The 23,039-nt window shown below is 48.6% G+C and overlaps 1 protein-coding gene across 1 annotated transcript in view; it reads left to right on the top strand.

Annotated features, from left to right (window-relative positions):
- Positions 1–11,216: 11,216 nt before the first annotated feature.
- The window catches only part of ankef1a (ankyrin repeat and EF-hand domain containing 1a), a 46,765-nt gene continuing 34,942 nt past the window's right edge, over positions 11,217–23,039 (top strand). Inside the window, exons 1-2 of the mRNA XM_078405938.1 lie at positions 11,217–11,333; positions 14,730–15,124. Of these exons, the coding sequence (XP_078262064.1) occupies positions 14,776–15,124 (349 nt within the window). The 5' untranslated portion in view covers positions 11,217–11,333; positions 14,730–14,775. The remainder of the gene's footprint in view (positions 11,334–14,729; positions 15,125–23,039) is intronic.

The raw sequence follows: 23,039 nt of genomic DNA, 5'->3' as shown, positions 1-23,039 counted from the left end.
CTCGTTTTCAGGGGAGATGGAAACTAGAGACACACGAAAAGGACACAGGACAAATTGGAGCCAGCACCAATGACCCGGGCAAGGTGGAGACAACAATGGTCCATTGTTGGCTGTAGTAGAGGTGATAACAAAAGGGATACGAACAGTGAAACTACCAGAACGATTAGGGTGGGGGAGAGGGGCGGAGATGGAGGGAATTCAAGGGTTACTTGAAAGTAGAGAAATCAGTATTCATACCGCCGGGTCTTTGAGGAAACCGGAGCACCCGGAGGAAACCCAGGCAGTCAGAGGGTGAACGTACAAACTCCGAGCAGACAGCACCCACAGTCAGGAGGGAACCCGGGTCTCTGGCGCTGTGAGGCAGCAGCTCTACCGCCGCGCCACCCTCATCTTGGACCGTTGCGACTCGGAGTTCGATATCTCACCTTGTGTCAACTGCTGTATCGCTAACTAATTCTTGCAACGTGTTGTGATCCTGTCAGAGCAAAGCACGTGTGTTAACAGGTGGTGCCTTGGTGAGTGGTTGCTTTTCCAGTTTCTGAAGGAGTGTGACTTTGTCCCTCTCACTCGGCGAAGGGAGCAGATGGTGCGTTATGTGTAAATAAGGCTCCGCTCCATATGGGCACAGCCTTGCCATTGCATTGCGTGCTTCATTAAATGTTAGTCGCTCAGTCTCTGTGGGTGGAACGTGTAGATATCAGGGCAGCCATTCCAAAGCTACAAACCTGTGACTTTCCTCCCCTTGCCTCCACAATCTGCAACTCCTCAAACCTGCCCCATGTCCATTGTCCCTGTAGGAGCCAATCACGCTTAAGTTAGTTGCTGTTATTATATTATGGCCATGTTTAATGTTTCTAGTTTCTATCTGTTTGTTCTTTGCAAGGTGGGATTTGATACGTAGAGGGGCGTGTCTACATCTAAGGAGGAGGCGAGCATAGCCACAGAGTTTGGGGGTCAGTTTAGTCTCGGAGGATGGAGAGAAAACAGTTTTCGACCACTCGCTAACGACCACTCGCTAACGACCACTCGCTAACGAACACGCGCTAACGATCACGCGCTAACGATCACGCGCTAACGATCACGCGCTAACGACCACGCGGTAACGATCACAAGCTCAGTATCCTGTACCTGCCTTCTCTCCATACCCACGATCCCTTTAGCCACAAGGGCCACATCTAACTCCCTCTTAAATATAGCCAATGAACTGGCCTCAACTACCTTACCTTCTGTGGCAGAGAATTCCACAGATTCACCACTCTCTGTGTGAAAAAAAACTTTCTCATCTCGGTCCTAAAAGACTTCCCCCTTATCCTTAAACTGTGACCCCTTGTTCTGGACTTCCCCAACATCGGGAACAATCTTCCTGCATCTAGCCTGTCCAACCCCTTAAGAATTTTGTAAGTTTCTATAAGATCCCCCTCAATCTTCTAAATTCCAGCGAGTACAAGCTGAAAAGTTGATAAGAACGATAAGCAGAATGAATGAATGAATGAATGAATGAATGAATGAATGAATAAGTTTATTGGCCAAGTATGTGCATATACAAGGAATGTGCCTTGGTGCTCCGCTCACAAATGACAACACAAACATACAGTTAACAATTAAGAATAAAGCATAACCACATCAAAACAATAAGGATACACCATTACGGTCTAAACATGTGGGTGAAAATAAACCAGAGCAAAAGAGAGATGACAGACTTTGGTCATTGAGTAGAACTACTAGTCGTGGAAAAAACTGTTTTTATGTCTGGCTGTGGCTGCTTTGACAGTCCGGAGTCGCCTTCCAGAGGGAAGTGCTTCAAAGATTTTGTGGCCAGGGTGAGAGGGGTCAGAGATGATCTTGCCCGCTCGCTTCCTGGCCCTTGCAGTGTACAGTTCGTCAATGGGGGAAGGTTGCAGCCAACAACCTTCTCAGCTGTGCAAACGATGATCGAGCTATGAATTATTCTTTTGAATTGTGCTACTTTAATAAAGGCCAGTTAATCAAGAAACAGCGTTTGGAAGATTCGTTTTTGCTATCTCAGAGTGCGGTGTGCACGTAAGCTAGATCTCCATCACATCTCCGAGCAGTAATGGCTATCGAAGTTGGACTTTGAGATGGTATAGAAACTGCCATTACAGTTCTCATCTCTGGCCATAGTTCCAACCCTCAAACAATCCGCCATCGTCTGTATCCCCACATTACCTGGCACGTTTTGTCTTGCCTCTCCGCTATTCCAGCTTTCTTCTCCCCTCCTTACAATCAGTCTGAAGAAGGGTCTCGAACTGATCCATTTTCTCCAGAGATGCTGCCTGACCCACCGAGTTACTCCAGCACTTTGTGTGTCTCTCTACGGTACAAAACCAGCATCTGCAGTTCTTTCTCAAAGAACAGCAGATGCCGTTCACACACAAAAAGGAAACATTTATTTTATACACAAACTGCAGATGCGGTTTAAATATCCCGGCCCGAAACGTCACCAACCTTTTTCCTCATAAGAGATGCTGCACTGTGCAGACTCCAGCTTTGTCTCTACCTGCATTATTTGTTCCCAGTGTGGCACCATGGCTAAAGATCTAGCCTACAGGGTCATGAGTTCATATGTGATAGGAGCAGTATTAGGCCGTTCTGCCCATCAAGTCTACTCTGCCATTCAATAATGGCTGATCTATCTCTCCGTCCTAACCCCATTCTCCTGCCTTCTCCCGATAACCGCTGACGCCTGTATCATCAAGAATCTATCTATCTTTGCCTTAGAAATATCCATTGACTTGGCCTCCACAGCCTTCTGTGGCGATGAGTTCCACAGATTCGCCTTCTTCTTGCGGTGGTGAGCCGGGCCTGTCTTCGCTCGTGGACTGTCCTTGTTTTCGGTGGCATCCCTCTTAGATAGTGAGGGCGTCAAAGGTTACGGGGAGAATTGAATTGGATTGAACAAGTCACAGTGAAATTCTTTGCTTGCATACAAGTTTAATATATATACAAGTGTATATGATATGATATGATATGATCTTGCTTGCTCTCGATCTACACCTCCTGATGTATAGGTCCTGCAGGGGGGCGAGTGTAGTTCCCATGGTGCGTTCTGCCGAACGCACTACTCTCTGCAGGGCCGTCCTGTCCTGGGCAGAGCTGTTCCCAAACCAGACTGTAATGTTGCCGGACAGAATGCTCTCTACAGCCCCAGAGTAGAAGCAATGAAGGATCCTCAGAGACACTCTGAATTTCCTCAGTTGTCTAAGGTGGTAAAGGCACTGCTTTGCCTTACCCACCAGTGCGGCAATGTGCGTTGCCCACGTCAGATCCTCTGTGATGCGGACCCCCAAGTATTTAAAACTGCTCACCCTATCCACAATAGACCCATTTATCTCCAGTGGCGTGTACGTCCTTGGATGTTTAGCCCGTCTGAAGTCCACAATCAGCTCCTTCGTTTTAGTGACATTCAAGAGGAGGCTATTGTCCTGACACCAGAGTGCCAGATCAGCCACCTCCTCCCGGTAGGCCTTCTCATCGCTGTTGGAGATCCGGCCCACCACCACAGTGTCATCAGCAAACTTGATGATGGAGTTTGAGCTGAACCTGGCCCCACAGTTATGTGTGTACAGGGAGTACAGTAGGGGGCTAAGGACGCATCCCTGGGGGGGATCCTATGTTCAGGGTGAGGGAGCTGGATGTGTGTTCCCCCATCCTGACCACTTGGGGCCTGGCGGTGAGAAAGTCCAGGACCCAGATACCGAAGCTACCCAGGTAAAGGGCGCATACAAAGTTATAAATTCCACCCCCCCCCTGGTGGCAGGTCCCTCTTTGTTCTTCCCCCTCCCTCCTCCCTCACGGTGGTCCCCCCCCCACGCCAGGTCCTCCATTGTTCTACCCCCCCCCCCACACCGTTCCCCCCCAAGCCAGCTCCTCCTTTGTCCCTTCTCCCGGCAGCGGCGTCCCCACTTCCACGTGTCCGTCCTCGTCCGTCGGTCGGCGCCATCATCGGCCGCCGCGCCGACCTCTCCACTAACGCCGCCGGGTCCTCTCTCTCTCTCCAGACGCCTCCGTGGCGCCGATCCGGGCCCCAGCCGCGGGCTCCGGGGGCCCAGGGGCCAATGGCGGTGTATGTTCTATTTGTGTAGGATGGAACGGCAGTTGCTGGTTTATACTGAAGGTAGACACTAAATGCTGGAGTAACTCAGCGGGTCAGGCAGCATCTCTGGGGAGAGGGAATGGGTGACGTTTTGGGTCCAGCTCCTTCTTCAGACTCATATGTTCAGATTTATACGTTCTATTTTACGTTTATGGAAAATGATCCAGAGGGGACATAAGGAGATGTTTTATCCATAAGTTCCAAACCACAGCACCAAAAAAGGTTTTAGAAACTGGCGCCATAAATACCTTTGTAAAGGCGAGGGATGGGTACTCTGTGATGGTGAATTAAGAGGCTTAGTTAACTTTACTTTAGAGATACGGCGCGGAAACAGGTCCTTCGGCCCACCAAGTCCGCGCCGACCAGCGATCCCCGCACGCTAGCACTATCCTACACACACAAGGGACAATTAACAATCTTTTCCAGAGCTAATTAACCTAGAAACCTGTACGTATTTGTAATGTGGGAGGAAACCAGAGCACCAATTCTCTGAATGCATTCAAGAGAGAGCTAGATAGAGCTCTTAAGGATAGTATAAGAAGATAACTGCAGATGCTGGTACAAATCGAAGGTTTTTATTCACAAAAAGCTGGAGTAACTCAGCAGATCTGGCAGCATCTCGGGAGAGAAGGAATGGGTGACATTTCGGGTCGCGACCCTTCTTCAGACTCTTAAGGATAGCGCAGTCAGGGGGTATGGGGAGAAGGCAGGAACGGGGCACTGATTGAGAATGATCAGCCATGATCACATTGAATGGTGGTGCTGGCTCGAGGGGCCGAATAGCCTACTCCTGCACCTATTGTCTATTGTCAGCTGGAGAAAACCCAGGTTATAGATAAAACAGAACGTTGCCTTCAAAGATTCATGAAAGACCGTGTGGGTTTTCTCCGGGTGCTCCGGTTTCCTCCCACATTCCAAAGACGTTTGGGTTTGGAGGTTAATTGGTTGCTGTAAAGTGTCCCTAGTGTGTAGGGTCGAACTTGTGTATGGGTGATTGCTGGTTGGCGTGGACCCAGTGGGCCGAATGGCCTGTTTCCGCGCTGTTTCTGAAAACCAAACGTAATTGGTCAAACGCTTTCAAGATTCAAGAGATTCAAGATTCAAGATAGCTTTATTTGTCATCCAATATTGGACGAAATTCAGTCACCCACAGTCCAACAATAAAAGCATTAAATAGGCATTAAAATTACACAACCCCAAAAACACACAAAAAAAGAAACATCCATCAAAGAAACATCCATCGCAGTGAGTCTCCTCCAGTCCTCTCCTCACTGTGATGGAAGGCCACATGTCTTTCCCTTCTCCTGCCGTCTTCTCCTGCAGTCAGGTTGTTGTGGTTGCGGGCCGTGCCGGACGGTCCGCAGCGGCCCGAGCCTAAGGCGAGTCCCAGCCGCTCCCGCAGCCTCCGAAGACGGCCGGCTCCGCCGATGATAAGTCCGATCCGGGGCGGGCGAACACGCTGCTGCTGCCGCTGTTGCTGCACGTCGGGGCGGTCGTGGCTCCCGACATTGAAGCCCCCGCCCAGCAGAGAAATATCCCGCGGCCTATCTTAGGCCGCGCCGGACGGTGAAATGTCCGCGGCCCAAGCCCCGCGATCCGGGGCGGGCGAACACGCTGCCGCTGCCGGAGCTCCCGATGTCGGCATCCACGCGGCTCGAGCCTAAGGCGAGTCGCAGCCGCTCCCGCAGCCTCCGAAGACGGCCGTCTCCGCTGATAGTACGTCCGGTCCGCGGGCTCTGCGAACCAGAGCCCTGGAGGCCGCCAGCTCCAGGAGTTGGGCCGATGGTAGGCCGCAGCAGGAACGGAGACACGGCCCAGAAAACAAAGGTCGGGTCTCCGTTCGGAAGGGACACCTATTTACAATTTTACAGTTCCCCCCCTCCCCCCCACATACACACATAGTACACAAACACAAAAACACCACATCACAACTACAATTAAGACAAAAAAACAACAAAAACACAAAGACAAATGGACTGCAGGTAAGCCGCAGCTGCTATGGCAGCGCCACCAATTGGATTCTTCTAGGCTATGATTCCTGAGGATGTTTTCAATATCTATTTGCCAGCACGAATGCTATTATGTTCCTTTCAAATTTCTAGCTATCTAAATTCGGCATTATATTGTATTTTTTAATAACCTCTTTATCTTGTTGACACAATCCCTCAGCCATTTGCTTTCCAGATAAAAGTCTGGTGCCACTATTTTCATTAGACAAGGCACTTCTGTTTATCTTTTGGTTGAGGAACAGTCAACAACAAATGAACGCATGAAAGGCACAGATTGTTCTCATTTGTACTTTGAAGGATTCATTCCTGTTGAATTAACGACGTGCAAACATTGTGCGTCCAACATATCTCTCATACTTTGCCGTGTTAAATCATCCATTTTTGTTTTTGCCTCATGCTTTTGGTGGGGGTGGGGAGGAGGAAGGTGGGGGGGGGGGGGGGGTTGGAGGGAAATCCTATGTCATTGCAAATCGCAACCATTTATGGCACCTGTTTAGATCAGTTTAGTTTATTGTCACGTGTACAGTGAAAAGCTTTTTTTTGTTGCGCGCTATTCAGTCAGTGGAAAGGCCACACATGATTACAATCGAGCCGTCCACAGTGTGTGTACAGATGCAGGATGAAGGGAATAACGTGTAGTGCAAGATAACGTCCAGTAAAGTCCGATTAAAAATAGTCGCTGGGTCTCCCATGAGGTAAACATAGAGACGTGGAAGATAGGTGCAGGAGGAGGCCATGTGGCCCTTCGAGCCAGCACCGCCATTCATTGTGATCACGGCTGATCATCCACTATCAAGATGGTAGGTCAGGACCTACACGAAGTCGGGGGTGGTTGGAACGCGCTGCCAGGGGCGGTGAGGGACAATAGTGGCAATAAAAATGCTTTTGGATAGGCTCATGGATACGCAGGGAAAGGAGGGATGTGGATGTCAGAGCGTTGAGAATCTGTGTGATTCTCTGCCTCAGAAGGCAGTGGAGGCCAATTCTCTGAATGCATTCAAGAGAGAGCTGGATAGAGCTCTTAAGGATAGCGGAGTCAGGGGGTATGGGGAGAAGGCAGGAACGGGGTGCTGATTGAGAATGATCAGCCATGATCATATTGAATGGTGGTGCTGGCTCGAAGAGCCAAATGACCTACTCCTGCACCTATTGTCTATTGGATCACTTGCAGGCAGAGGAGATTTGTTTACCTTGGCATCTTGTTCAGTGTGGACAGTGTAGGCCGAAAAGCCTGTTCCTGTGCTCTACTGTTTAGTTTAGAGATACAGCGCGGAAGCAGGCCCTTCGGCCCACCAAGACCACACCGACCAGTGATCCCCGCACATCAACGCTATCCTACTCACACTAGGGCCAGTTTACATTTATACCAAGCCAATTAACCGACAAACCTGTTCGGCTTTGGAGTGCGGGAGGAAACCGAAGATCCCGGAGGAAACCCACGCAGGACACGTAGGAGAATGTACAAACTCCGTACAGACAGCACCCGTAGTCAGGGTCGAACCCGGGTCTCTAGCGCCGTAAGCGCTGTAAGGCACCAACTCTACCGCTGCGCCACCCTGCTGTGTTATCCGATGTTCTATGTTAAAAGCTTTAGATTCAGGATATTTGTAATAATTTGTCTTACTTCTGCAGCTTAGAAATGTTAACATTATTCAGTTTAAAAAAAAATTAAGCAGTGCAGGTAAACTAATAATTCAAACAGTGAATTCAAATTACACCAGAAATGTAACAATATTGTGGCTGAATCACAACCCTATCATTCCAAAATATTAAAGTACAAATATTTAGTTTGAATTGATATAACCTTGTTTTTTTCCACGATAAACTTTGATTCAATTAAGAAGAGTTAGTTATTGTTTGTTTCTTATAAAAGTATTCAGGAGCAGCTCCTTCTACACCAACACAAACAGGTGAATTATGAAAAGATTCTAATATAATGGTATGAATATGACTCTAATAAAATGGAAGATGATTGCACTTTCAGATCAAAAGTGTACCAAACCTATGAAAGATGGACTGGCGCATTTCAGAAACTAGTAGAAGCAAAGAACTGCAGTTGTTGGTTTATAGACAATAGACAATAGACAATAGGTGCAGGAGGAGGCCATTCGGCCCTTGGAGCCAGCACCGCCATTCAATGTGATCATGGCTGATCATTCTCAATCAGTACCCCGTTCCTGCCTTCTCCCCATACCCCCTGACTCCGCTATCCTTAAGAGCTCTATCTAGCTCTCTCTTGAATGCATTCAAAGAATTGGCCTCCACTGCCTTCTGAGGCAGAGAATTCAACTTTGATTTACCAAAGATAGACACAAAGTGCTGGAGTAACTCAGCGGGTCAGGCAGCAGCACAGGAGAACATGGATGGGTGACTTTTCGAGTTGGGACCCTTCTACAGATTGAAAGTAGCAGGTGGGGGGGGGTAGGTGGAGGTGAACGATTGAATGAATGAATGGATGAATGGATGAATGGATGAATGAATTGATTGATTGAATGAATGAATAAATGAATGATATTTATTGTCACAGTGAGATTCTTTGTTTTACGTACCCAAGTATGCAAAGAGTCGCCACATAAAGGGCGCCGCCAAAGTTACAAAGTATTCCATATAGTCCCCCTTTGTTCTCGGCGCCCCTTCCCCCAACGCAGGGTCCCCCTTTGTTCTCTCGCACCCCCCCCCCCCCCCATGCCAGGTCCCCCTTTGAAGTACTGGAGGAGAGAAAATGGAAAACAAACCAGGGCACGGAGGGGGAGCAGTGAGAGAGGATGTTGCAGAACTCCCATGTCAGAGAGAGGAGGAGAACTTCTTCAAAGTAGGCATAACCCGCGGAACTTCACTTAGGAAACTAATCCTTTGCCATCCCTGCTTCACCAGACACACATCCATGCATGATTAACACAAAATGCTGGAGCAACTCCTACACATGCATGATTAACGTTCTTTCCCAAATATCTTAAAGGGTTTGAAATAACAGTGTTTTGCCTCGTGTGGTTTTGGACACTGCTGAATCATCGTTGCTCTTTACCAATTTCCCACCTTTGAATTTTTGAAAGACATTGGCAGGGTTGTTAATAATGTTCAAACATCATTTTTTACTTGCAACACATTCGACAAGAAGACACAAAATGCTGGAGTAACTCAGCGGGACAGGCAGCATCTCTGGAGAGAAGGAATGGGTGATGTTTCTGTTTGAGACCCTTCTTCAGACCAATCGTAAGGGGTGGAGTGGGAGGTGGAGGTGGATGAATGAATCATCAATCTGAAGAAGGGTCTCGACCCGAAACATCACCCATTCCTTCTCTCCAGAGATGCTGCCTGTCCCGCTGAGTTACTCCAACATTTTGTGTCTATCTTCGATTTAAACCAGCATCTGCAGTTCCTTTCCGATACATTGATAGTGTTGTGTATTGATTATTATATTCACAACCCACCAATGAAGCTTTGGAGTAGATTATCTTACTTGTCCCCAGTAAAGTAATAATGTGCTAAGTAATTGAGCTTGTCCAGAGAGTATTGTGGAAGACCATAAATAAAAACACTGGTGTAACAGAACCGTATACAGGAGACACAAGACAATGCAGATGCTGCAATCTGGAAAAGAAGTGCTGGAGGAACTCAATGGGCCAGGCAGCATCTGTGGTGGGAGATGGGGGGGGGGGGGGGGGGGGGGTGGGAGGGGGAAAACAATGTTTCAGGTCACGGTAGGGTTGCCAACTATCCCGTATTAGCCGGGACATCCCGTATTTGAGCTAAATTGGTTTGCCCCGTACGGGACCGCCCTTGTCCCTTATTAGGCCCGGGTGGGGGCTCTGTAGGCCCGGACACTCTAGGCCCGTGGGCCGCTGTAGGCCCAGACACTATAGGCCCAGACACTGTAGGCCTGGGGGCCGCTATAGGCCCAGACACTGTAGGCCCAGGGGCCACTGTAGGCCCGGACACTTTAGGCCCAGGGGCCGCCGTAGGCCCGGACACTTTAGGTCCGAGGGCCGCTGAAGGATCGGACACTGTAAGCCCAGAGGCCGCTGTAGGCCCGGACACTGTAGGCCCAGACACTGTAGGCCCGAGGGCCACTGAAGGCCCGGACAGTGTAGGCACGGAGGCCCGGGTGCCGCCTAACGGAGATTGCATAGCAAACTGCCTCCCGGCCCGGGCGGCCGCCATTAGTGGAGCGGGAGCATGTGGCCGCTGGCTGGGTGTGGTCACGTTGGGCGCGGGGCGGTGACGTCGCCTTTTGTCCCTTACTTGGGAGTGAGAAAGTTGGCAACCCTAGGTGAAGGCCCTTCATCCGGCCATCCTGATTGGAATATTCTTGCATTTTCTCTGAGTATCATTTAGACTTTTAGACTCCTGTGTGTGTGTGTGTGTGTGTGTGTGTGTGTGTGTGTGTGTGTGTGTGTGTGTGTGTGTGTGTGTGTGTGTGTGTGTGTGTGTGTGTGTGTGTGTGTGTGTGTGTGTCTGTGAGTATATCTTCGGTTTAAACCAGCATCTGCAGTTGGTTTCCAAGTTCCGACACAGGTAGTTGCAGATGTCTGTGTTATAGACGTGTAAAAAAATAACTGCAGATGCTGGTTCAAATTGAAGGTAAACACAAAATGCTGGAGTAACTCAGCGGGCCAGGCAGCATCTCTGGAGAGAAGGAATGGGTGGCGTTTTGGGTCGAGACCCATCTTCATACTGAGAAGGAGGGTCTCGACCCGAAACGTCACCCATTCCTTCTCTCCTGAGATGCTGCCTGGCCCGCTGAGTTACTCCAGCATTTTTGCGTCTACCTTCTGTGTTATACATGTTCAGTGACTCTGTGAAATCTGAAACGTCTTTCAGTTTCATGCCAGGCATTTTTCATCAGAGACTGGGGGGTGTAAAGGGGGTGGGAAAACCCTGCATTTCTTCCCTGTAGGTGTTTGAAAGTAAGCAGTCCTTTAAATGGCTTGCTGGTCTTCCCCGCGTGGCATTGAAACGTTGCCACTTCCTTGTTACTCTGCTTTCTTTGTGATGTTGCCATGGCAGCATGGTCGTTAGGTTCCAAAGACTATATCCACCAGTTTGCCTTGCAGTCAGTTGCCTCGTTCGTGGCCGGAGCTCCACCTTTTTAACCTGTGATCTCCGCGCTCTTCGGTCGTAGGGAGGTGAAGCCCTTGATACAAAAACGTCCAGGGAGACTCAGAGTAATCGTTTATCATCCGAAATGCAGTGAAGTTTCTCAGTGGGAGGTGAGTTACACCTTTTCTCTCTCTCTACAAGCTAAATTCCAAGAGGATACATGAACCGTGATTTTTTTTTAAATGTTGCTTTTATTCCTTCGGTGTAAACGAGCAGGAAATTAAACCGACGTTGTAAGTAAGGAAGGAGGAACGCAAAGGAACCAGTTTGGAGGGAAAAAAGTTTGGTAGACTTAATGTTGGCGTACCTTAGCGGGACAGGCAATATCTCTGGAGAGAAGGAATGGGTGACGTTTCGAGGGTGGAGAGCCAGTTTGAAGATGTTTGGAGACACGGAACTGCAGATGCGGGCTTAAATTTTAAAAAAGGCTCAAAGTGCTGGAGTAACTTAACCAGGCCTGACCCGCTGAGTTACTCCAGCACTTTGTGTTTCAGTCTGAAGAAGGTACCCGGGCCTGAAATGACGCCTGTCCGTTCCCTCCACAAGGAACTGCAGATGCTGGAATCTTGAGCAAAATACAAAGTGCAGGAGGAACTCGGCGGGCCAGGCAGCATCTGCGGAGGGAATGGACAGACGAGGTTTGAAGAAGGGTCCCGACACGAAACACCCCATGTCCATGCCCTCCACAGATGCTGCCTTGACCCACTGAGTTCCTCCAGCACTGTGTGCTTTCCGAAAGGCAATTTGTGTCTGGCTGACTTGGTGAAGTTTTCTAATGATAGTGTAACCGAGAGGGCCGATGAGGGAAGTTGAGGGAATTCTACAGTGGAGTTTCAAAGGATTGAAAAAACAAAGGCAGGAGAATGTGGTTGAGAGGGAGAGATAGATCAGCCATGATTGAATAGCGGAGTAGACTTGATGGGCCGAATGGCCTAATTCTGCTCCTAGAACTTACGAATTTATCAACAAAAGAATTTGTAGATGTTGGTTTACAAAAAAAGGGCACTTAATGGTAGAGTAACTCAGCAGAGAAGGGTCCCAACCTGAAATGTCACCTATCCATGTTCTCCAGAGATGCTGCCTGACACGTTGAGTTACTCCAGCACCTTGTGTCTATCTTTCGTATAAACCAGCATCTGCAGTTCTTGTGCAGGAAGGAACTGCAGATGCTGAAACATCACCCGTTCCTTCTCTCCAGAGATGCTGCCTGTCCTGCTGAGTTATTCCAGCTCTTTGTGTCTATATTCCATTCCTTTGCTTCTACATTAGATGTCCAGGGTTCATTTTCCAAATCTGCAAATGACACAATTCCTTTGTTCAAGATTGCGGCAACTGCAATCTCTTGTATCTCCAGTTATTTGTGTAGAAAGGAACTGCAGATGCTGGTTAAAACCAAATACAGGCACAAAGTGATAATAGACAACAGACAATAGGTGCCGGAGGAGGCCATTCAGCCCTTCGAGCCAACACCGCCATTCAATGCGATCATGGCTGATCACTCTCAATCAGTACCCCGTTCCTGCCTTCTCCCCATACCCCCTCACTCCGCTATCCTTAAGAGCTCTATCCAGCTCTCTCTTGAAAGCATCCAACGAACTGGCCTCCACTGCCTTCTGAGGCAGAGAATTCCACACCTTCACCACTCTCTGACTGAAAAAGTTCTTCCTCATCTCCGTTCTAAATAGAGTAACTCAGCGGGACAGGCAGCATTTCTGGAGAGAAGGATTGGGTGACGTTTCGGGTCGAGGTCCTTCTTCAGACTGAGAGTCAGGGGAGAGGTAGACTAGACGCATGGAAGGGTAAGGTGTGAAAATGACAGATCAAAGCGGACGATGGTCAAGGGATTGTAGAGCAGTTGATTGTTGGCTGAGGGGAAGTTGACAACGAGGCCCTTCCTCAGTCTGAGGGTCAGGAGAAGGGGATGGGAACGAGAGATGATGCATCAGGAATTGTTGGATTGATAGAAACATGGAAACATAGAAAATAGGTGCAGGAGGAGGCCATTCGGCCCTTCGAGCCAGCACCACCATGATCGCATTGAATGGCGGTGCTGGCTCGAAGGGCTGAATGGCCTACTCCTGCACCTATTGTCTATTGTCTATTGTGATCATGGCTGATCATCCACAATCAGTAACCCATGCCTGCCTTCTCCCCATATACCTTGATTCCACTAGCCCCTAGAGCTCGAACTCTTTCTTAAATTCATCCAGTGATTTGGCCTCCACTGCCCTCTGTGGCAGAGAATTCCACAAATTTACAACTCTCTGGGTGAAAAAGTTTCTTCTCACCTCAGTTTTAAATGGCCTCCCCTTTATTCTAAGACTGTGGCCCCTGGTTCTGGACTCCCCAACATTGGGAAAAAATTTCCTGCATCTAGCTTGTCCAGTCCTTTTATAATTTTATATGTCTCTATAAGATCCCATCTCATCCTTCTAAACTCCAGTGAATACAAGCCTAGTCTTTTTAATCTTTCCTCAAATGACAGTCCCGCCATCCCAGGGTTCAATCTCGTGATCTACGCTGCACTGCCACAATGATGTCCTTCCTCACATTAGGGGACCAAAACTGTACACAATACTCCAGACGTGGTCTTACCAGGGCCCTATACAACTGCAGAAGAACCTCTTTACTCCTATACTGAAATCCTCTCGTTATGAAGGCCAACCTGCCATTAGCTTTCTTCATTGCCTGCTGTACCTGCACGCCAACTTTCAGTGACTGTTGTACAAGGACACCCAGGTCTCGCTGCACTTCCCCCTTACCTAACCTGACACCATTGAGATAATAATCTGCCTCCTTATTTTTGCCGCCAAAGTGGATAACCACACATTTATCTATATTATACTGCATCTGCCACGCATCTGCCCACTCACTCAACCTGTCCAGGTCAACCTCCTAACATCTACTTCGCAGTTCACACTGCCACCCAGCTTTGTGTCATCCGCAAACTTGCTAGTGTTGCTTCTAATTCCTTCGTCCTAGGTTTACTAGGTTAATTCCCGGAATGGCGGGACTGTCATATGTTGAAAGACTGGAGTGACTAGGCTTGTATACACTGGAATTTAGAAGGATGAGAGGAGATCTTATCGAAACGTATAGGATTATTAAGGGGTTGGACACGTTAGAGGCAGGAAACATGTTCCCAATGTTGGGGGAGTCCAGAACCAGGGGCCACAGTTTAAGAATAAGGGGTAGGCCATTTAGAACTGAGATGAGGAAAAACTTTTTCAGTCAGAGAGTTGTGAATCTGTGGCATTCTCTGCCTCAGAAGGCAGTGGAGGCCAATTCTCTGAATGCATTCGAGAGAGAGCTGGATAGAGCTCTTAAGGATAGCGGAGTCAGGGGGTATGGGGAGAAGGCAGGAACGGGGTACTGATTGAGAATGATCAGCCATGATCACATTGAATGGCGGTGCTGGCTCGAAGGGACGAATGGCCTCCTCCTGCACCTATTGTCTATTGTCCAAATCGTTAATAATACTAACAACCTGCGTTCTTTTGTTCCAGAACGGCCCCAGATCTGAAGAGGGTGAGTTAACGAAGCGATGGCGAGATGTCGCACATGGCACAGGGACGGCTTCAGACTCTGCAGGTCTACAAGCTCATCCAGTTCGTCAGGCAGGGGGAGCAGGGGGAGATCGAGAAGCTGCTGGCGCTGGGCGTGCCTCAGCTGGTGAACCTGAGTGAGCCCACCCACGGGGAGTTTGCCCTGCACGTGGCCGCCCTGGCCAACAACGTTGACATGTGCAAGCTCCTGCTGTCGCTGGGCGCCGAGCCCAACATGGTGGACCTGGACGGGCGGACGGCGGCCATGATCGCGTCCGAGGCGGGCCACGACCTCACCATGGAGGTGTTGGCAGAGGCAAACACCGACATGACCATCGTGGACAAGGATGGCAAAGGTACGGCAAAGTTAACGTTCTCGCACTGAATTGTAGCTTGGTTGAAGGAGGGACTGTAGATGCTGGTTTACAGCGACGATCGCTGGAGTAACTCAACGGGTCAGACAGCATCCTACCACAACCAGAGAGCAGGGCTGAACTACTATCTACTTCATTGGTGAGCCTTGATCGGATTTTATTTCACAAAGTGCTGGAGTAACTCAGCAGGTCGAGCAGCATCTCGGGAGAGAGGGAATGGGTAACGTTTCGGGTCGAGATCCTTCTTCAGTCTGAAGAAGGGTCTCGACCCGAAACGTCACCCATTCCTTCTCTCCCGAGATGCTGCTCGACCTGCTGAGTTACTCCAGCACTTTTTGAAATAAATACCTTCGATTTGTACCCGCATCTGCAGTTATTTTCTTATACTACTTGATCAGACTTTGCTGGCTTTATAGACAATAGACAATAGGTGCAGGAGGAGGCCATTCGGCCCTTCGAGCCAGCACCGCCATTCAATGTGATCATGGCTTTACCTTGCACTAAAAGTTATTCCCTTATCATGTATCTGTCCACTGTAAAGGACTCCATTGTAATTATGTTTTGTCTTTCTGAGGACTGGTTAGCACGCAACAAAAGCTTTTCACTGTACCTCGGTACACGTGACAATAAAGGACACTGAGCATCCCTGGAGAAATGGAATCGATGGCGTTTCGGGTCTGAAGAAGGGCCTCGAACCGAAATGTCACCCATTCCTTCTCTCCAGAGACGCTGCCTGTCCCGCTGAGTTACTCCGGCATTTTGTGTCTACCATGCTGTCTGACCAGCTGAGTTGGTGTCTAACATTCGTTTAGTTTAGTTAAACCTATTCAATAGACAATAGGTGCAGGAGGAGGCCATTCGGCCCTTCGAGCCAGCACCGCCATTCAATGTGATCATGGCTGATTATTCTCAATCAGTACCCCGTTCCTGCCTTCTCCCCATACCCCCTGACTCCGCTATCCTTAAGAGCTCCATCTAGCTCTCTCTTGAATGCATTCAGAAAATTGGCCTCCACTGCCTTTTGAGGCAGAGAATTCCACAGATTCACAACTCTTTGACTGAAAAAGTTTTTCCTCATCTCAGTTCTAAATGGCCTACCCCTTATTCTTAAACTGTGGCCCCTTGTTCTGGACTCCCCCAACTTTGGGAACATGTTTCCTGCCTCTAACGTGTCCAACCCCTTAATAATCTTATACGTTTCGATAAGATCCCCTCTCATCCTTCTAAGTTCCAGTGTATACAAGCCTAGTCGCTCCAGTCTTTCAACATACGACAGTCCCGCCATACCGGGAATTAACCTAGTAAACCTACGCTGCACGCCCTCAGTTTCCTGAGTTTGTGTCTATCATTAGTTTAGTTTATTGTCGTGTCAACATCTGAGCATCTATCATCAAGATCTGAGCATCTTCTGACGTTGGCAGGCGACAAATCAAGAGGATCTCTGGCATTCTGCGTCTGTGATCTCCTTCTGACAGTGTGGATTTTTCACACAGTGGGGGGGTGGGTTTGTGGAACCGCCTGCCAGAGGCGCTAGATGAGACAGGTACTATAAACGGCATTTAAAAGACACTTGGACATGGACATGGATAGGTAAGGTCCAGTCTGAAGATGGATCCCAACTCGAAACGTCAACTATCCTTTATCTCCAGAGATGTTGCCTGACCCACTGAGTTACTCCAGCAGTCTGTGTCTGTCCAAGGTTCAGAGAGATATGGGCCAAACACAGGCAGGTAGGTGGCACTGGTGCATCGTGGTTGGCATGGGCAAGTTGGACCAAAGGGCCTGTTTCCGTGCTGTATGACTCTATCACTATGTCCATGGTGCTGCACATAATCACGTAAGTCTGGATGACTGCAACTCGGAGGGTCAGGCAGCATTTGTGGAGCGAATGGACAGGCGACATTTCTAGTCGGGACCCTTCCTCAGACTGAAACGTTGCCTGTCCATTCGCTCCCCAGCTGCCTGACCTTCTTAGTTACTCCAGCACTTTGTGTTTCTCTCAGGATTTCATCATCGGCAGTTTCTTGTATCTCCACATTGGACTTCTCACAGTCTTTCTTCGTGCTTGTTTCTGGGTATTTGTTGCATTCAGTGTGGCTGATGAACAACCTCCCTCTCCCTGAGTATGTTGAAGATTACTCCACCAATCCTGAAACAAATTCCTGATGGTTTTGTGGAATCTAGAGAATTATGATTCTATTAGTTCGGCCCTTCGAGCCAGCACCGCCATTCAATGTGATCATGGCTGATCATTCTCAATCAGTAGCCCGTTCCTGCCTTCTCCCCATACCCCCTGACTCCGTTATCCTTAAGAGCTCTATCTAGCTCTCTCTTGAATGCATTCAGAGAATTTTCCTCCACTGCCTTCTGAGGCAGAGAATTGCACAGATTCACAACTCTCTGACTGAAAAAGTTTTTCCTCATCTCAGTTCTAAATGGCCGACCCCTTATTCTTAAACTGTGGCCCCTTGTTCTGGACTCCCCCAACATTGGGAACATGTTTCCTGCCTCTAACGTGTCCAACCCCTTAATAATCTTATACGTTTCGATAAGATCCCCTCTCATCCTTCTAAATTCCAGTGTATACAAGCCTAGTCGCTCCAGTCTTTCAACATATGACAGTCCCGCCATTCCGGGAATTAACCTAGTTAATGAAAGGATGTACCTTTCGAAAGGAGACGAGGAGGAATTTATTTAGCCAGCGGGTGGTGAATCTGTAGGATGGCAGTAGTGGCCAAGTCATTAGGTATTTTTAAAGCGGAGATTCGTAGATTCTTGGTTAGTAAGGGCGTCAAAGATTATGGGGAGAAGGCTGGAGAATGGGGTTGCGAGGGAAAAATGAATCAGCCACAATTGAATGGTGGAGCAGAATAATAGTTTGGAAAAGAAAGGCCTGGATTTCAAGGTCATTGTTGAAGGGCCAACTGTGGCCACTGTTCACATGGATACTCAGCAGGATCCGAGCATCTTCTGACGTTGGTAAGTGTCAAATCAAGAGGATCTCTGGCATTCTGCGTGTCTGATATCATCGGTGCACGGTGGCGCGGCGGTAGAGTTGCTGCCTTACAGCAAATGCAGCGCCGGAGGCCCGGGTTCGATCCTGACTACGGGCGCCGTCTGTACGGAGTTTGTACGTTCTCCCCGTGACCTGCGTGGGTTTTCTCCGAGATCTTCCGTTTCCTCCCACACTCCAAAGACGTACAGGTATGTAGGTTCATTGGCTTGGTATAAATGTAAAAACAAATTGTCCCTAGTGTGTGTAGGATAGTGGTAGTGTGCGGGGATCGCTGGGCGTCGCGGACCCGGTGGGCCGAAGGGCCTGTTTCTGCGCTGTATCTCTAAATCTAAATCTAAATCTTTCGGGCCGTGAAGATAGATCAGCCATGATTGAATGGTGGAATAGACTCGGTGGGCTGAATGACCCAATTCTGCTCTTGCATCTTGAGGGCTCGCATTGGAATGAGATTGGGCTCCATCTCAGTCTCCTTGTTGATGGAGCAGGGTGTCCTTTGCTCTGACTTCTGGTTCTCTCTGTGTGTTTTCCGGACTTGGAAGGCCAGGCCACACTGAGCTGCCAGTGACACAGAACCAATAGTTCCTTTTGGATCCACATGTCACAGCCAACTCATTTTAGCCCATTGTTTAAACCCCAGAGAGTTGTGAATCTGTGGAATTCTCTGCCACAGAAGGCAGTGGAGACCAATTCACTGGATGTTTTCAAGAGAGAGTTAGATTTAGCTCTTAGGGCTAACGAATTCAAGGGGTACGGGGAGAAAGTGGGAACGGGGTACTGATTTTGGATGATCAGCCATGATCATGTAGAATGGCGGTGCTGGCCCGAAGGGCCGAATGGCCTACTCCCGCACCTATTGTCTATGTTTCTATGCTTCCTTTTTCCTATCAATCTTACTGAACCATAAACCCTTTCACTACTTGTCTTAAAAATTATTTCATGGTTTAATTTAGTTTAGTTTAGTGATACAGCGTGGAAACAGGCCCTTCGGCCCACCTAGTCCAGGCTGACCACCGATCAACCATTCACATTAGTTCTATACTATCCCACTTCCTTATCACCTGCATACACACGAGGGGCAATTGTTTTTTTACAGAAGCCAATTAACGCACGAGTGGTATTGCAGTATTATCTGAAACCAGCCGTTGAAGCCAGTGGATCGAGACAACGGCTTCAAAGCACTGGCCATGAACAGGCACTATTACACACAAACAGAACAAAGGCACAAACTGATGAGGGCTGATATGGAAAATTGGCAGCGTTGAAAATATTTGGCTTGTGTTGTTGGCATCGCAAGAGATGGAGTTTTTTTGGGTGCAGGCATAGAACCATGCAACATGGAAACAGACGCTTCGGTTAAACTTGTCCACGCTGACCAGAATCCTCCCGTCCACGGTGGCGCAGCGGTAGAGTTGCTGCCTCACGCCACCAGAGACCCGGGCTTGATCCTGAGCTCTTAAGGATAGCGGAGTCAGGGGGTATTGGGGAGAAAGCAGGAACGGGGTACTGATTGAGAATGATCAGCCATGATCACATTGAATGGCGGTGCTGGCTCGAAGGGCCGAATGGCCTCCTCCTGCACCTATTGTCCATTGTCTATTGTCTGAATCCTACTGCGGAGTTTGTACATTCTCCCCGTGACCGCGTGGGTTTTCTCCGGGCGCTCCGGTTTCCTCCCACACTCCAAAGACGTGCAGGTTTGTAGGTTAATTGGTATAAATGTAAGTTGTTCCTAGTGTGTGTAGGTTGGTGTTAATATGCTGGGATCGCCGGTCGGCTAGGACTCAGTGGGCCGAATGGCCTGTTTTCGCGCTTTATCTCTAAATTAAACTAATCTAAACTACGCCCATCCAATTTGCCCACGTACATCTAAAATGTTCCAGCGGTAGAGTTGCTGCTTTACAGCGAATGCAGCGCCGGAGACTCAGGTTCGATCCTGACTACCGGTGCTGCACTGTAAGGAGTTTGTACGTTCTCCCCGTGACCTGCGTGGGTTTTCTCCGAGATCTTCGGTTTCCTCCCACACTCCAAAGACGTACAGGTATGTAGGTTAATTGGCTGGGTAAATGTAAAAATTGTCCCTAGTGGGTGTAGGATAGTGTTAATGTACGGGGATCGCTGGGCGGCACGGACTTGGTGGGCCGAAAAGGCCTGTTTCCGGCTGTATGTGTATGGTATGGTATGGTACCTGCCCAAATGCCTCTTAATCTTTTAGTCTTTTAAGTCTATACCTTTTCGAGCCGCCCTTCTCTGGAGTCTAGAGATAGTGTATCATGGTGCCTGCAATTATACTTCCAATTGATACACTGTGCAACATACTAATGAGAAATAAAAATAACTTGTCTTTAATTAATTCTTTGCAGATACTCTTGCGTTTTCACACCACAACCAAAAATACTGCTGTATAAAAATGAAACATGCTTTAATTAAACAGAAAAGTTTATTTGCGTTTGTAATGTGATCTCATTGTTGTCCTATTGGGCGGCACGATGGCGCAGCGGTAGAGTTGCTGCCTTACAGCGAATGCAGCGCCGGAGACTCAGGTTCGATCCCGACTACGGGCGCCGTCTGTACGGAGTTTGTACGTTCTCCCCGCGACCTGCGTGGATTTTCTCTGAGATCTTCGGTTTCCTCCCACACTCCAAAGACGTACAGGTATGTAGGTTAATTGGCTGGGCAGTGTAGGATAGTGTTAATGTGCAGGGATCGCCGGGCAGCGCGGACTCGGTGGGCCGAAGGGCCTGTTTCCGCGCTGTATCTCTAAATCTATTCTAGGTGACGACAGATATACCTCCCTTCCTCGTTTAGTTTAGAGATACAGGCCCTTCGGCCCATCGAGTCCGCGCCGACCGGCGATCCCCGCACGCTAACACTATCCGACACTGGCGACAATTTACAATTATACCAAAGCCAGGGAGGGGGGGTAGGGGAGGGAGGGGGGAATGGGGGAGGATGCTGCACCAAAGCAGGAGAGATTAGGGCCCAACGGGTCTGCTTGGTCTAGTATCCCTCTAAACCTTTCCTATCCATGTACCTGTTCGAGTGTCTGTTAAATGCTGTATAGTACCTTCCACAACTACCTCCTCTGGCAGCCCATTCCATGCATCCATCATCCTCTGAGTGAAAAAGTTGTCCCTCAGATTCCTATTAAATCTTTTCCCCCTAACCTTAGACCAATGTCCTGGGGCTCTTGATTCCCCTACTCTGGGTAGCATTTGCATTCGCCCGATCTATTTCCCCCCTCATGATTTCATCCACCTCTATAAGGTCACCCCTCACCCTCCTGTGCTCCAGGGAATAAAGTCCTAGCCTGCACCACCCTTTCACCACAGCTCAGGGCCTTGAGTCCCGGCAACATCCTCGTAAATCTTCTGTGCACCTTTTCTAGCTCAAAGACATCCTTCCTATAAGCATTGGACAATACCCTATGCTTACAGCAAGGATTGACACAAAATGCTGGAGTAACTCAGTGGGACAGGCAGCAAGCATCTCTGGGGAGAAGGAATGGGTGACGTTTCGTGTTGAGACCCTTCTTCAGGATGTCATTAAGCTGGAAAGAATGCAGAGAAGATTTACGATGACGTTGCCAGGACTCGAGGGCCTGAGCTATTGGAGTCCTATGTAGGATTCTATGTGTCCTATGTCCGATTTTTTTCGGTTAAAACAGGTGCTGTTTGCAATGGTCAGTTCTGGCCAAGTGGGTTTCAAGACATAAAACTATTGCTGACAATTTGGGAGCACAGTTTCTTGCGGCATTTTAGCTTGTTCCTCCAAATATATCACATTGAACTTGCAGCTGGTGCTGGCATTTTTGCACTTCAAGCTCAGCTTACAAAGTCTTGTTTCCATAGTACTTCTGTTTATTGCTGCTTGATGCAATGAACACCCATTCAATACTCAGACAATAAGACCAGACCTGATTCCTCGGAAGTAATCCAGGCCAACAGATTGATGGAATGTTGCCTTATCCTGCAGTAGAAGGGAAAAAAAAACAAAGTCCCAGGCTCTAGTTCAGAGATACAGCATGGAAACAGGCCCTTAGGCCCATCGAGTCCACACCCATCATCGATCACCTGTTCACACTGACCCCGTCTAAAGAAGGGCCTCGACTTGAAACGTCACCCATTCTTTCTCTCCAGACATGCTGCCTGTCCCGCTGAGTTACTCCAACATTGAGTTACTCCAACAAAGGACGCAGCGGTCGAGTTGCTGCCTTACAGCGAATGCAGCGCCGGAGACTCAGGTTCGATCCCGACTACGGGCGCCATCTGTACGGAGTTTGTACGTTCTCCCCGTGACCTGCATGGGTTTTCTCCGAGATCTTCAGTTTCCTCCCACACTCCAAAGACGTACATAGAAACATAGAAAATAGGTGCAGGACTAGGCCATTCGGCCCTTCGAGCCTGCACCGCCATTCAATATGATCATGGCTGATCATCCAACTCAGTATCCCGTACCTGACTTCTCTCCATACCCCCTGATCCCTTTAGCTACAAGGGCCACATCTAACTCCCTCTTAAATATAGCCAATGATATTAAATTGGCCTCAACTGCCTTCTGTGGCAGAGAATTCCACAGACTTACCACTCTCTGTGTGAAAAAAAACTTTCTCATCTCGGTCCTAAAAGACTTCCCTCTTATCCTTAAGCTGTGACCCCTGGTTCTGGACTTCCCCAACATCGGGAACAATCTTCCCGCATCTAGCCTCTCCAACCCCTTAAGAATTTTACATGTTTCTATAAGATCCCCTCTCAGTCTTCTAAATTCCAGCGAGTATAAGCTTAGTCTATCTAGTCTTTCTTCATATGAAAGGCGTGTAGGTTAATTTACTGGGTAAATGTAAAAATTGTTCCTAGTGTGTGTAGGACAGTGTGAATGTGCGGG

Source organism: Rhinoraja longicauda, chromosome 9, assembly GCF_053455715.1.
Source record: "Rhinoraja longicauda isolate Sanriku21f chromosome 9, sRhiLon1.1, whole genome shotgun sequence".
NCBI lineage: Eukaryota > Metazoa > Chordata > Chondrichthyes > Rajiformes > Arhynchobatidae > Rhinoraja > Rhinoraja longicauda.
Note: the sequence above shows the minus strand (reverse complement) of the source record. Positions and strands in the feature narration are given on the sequence as shown.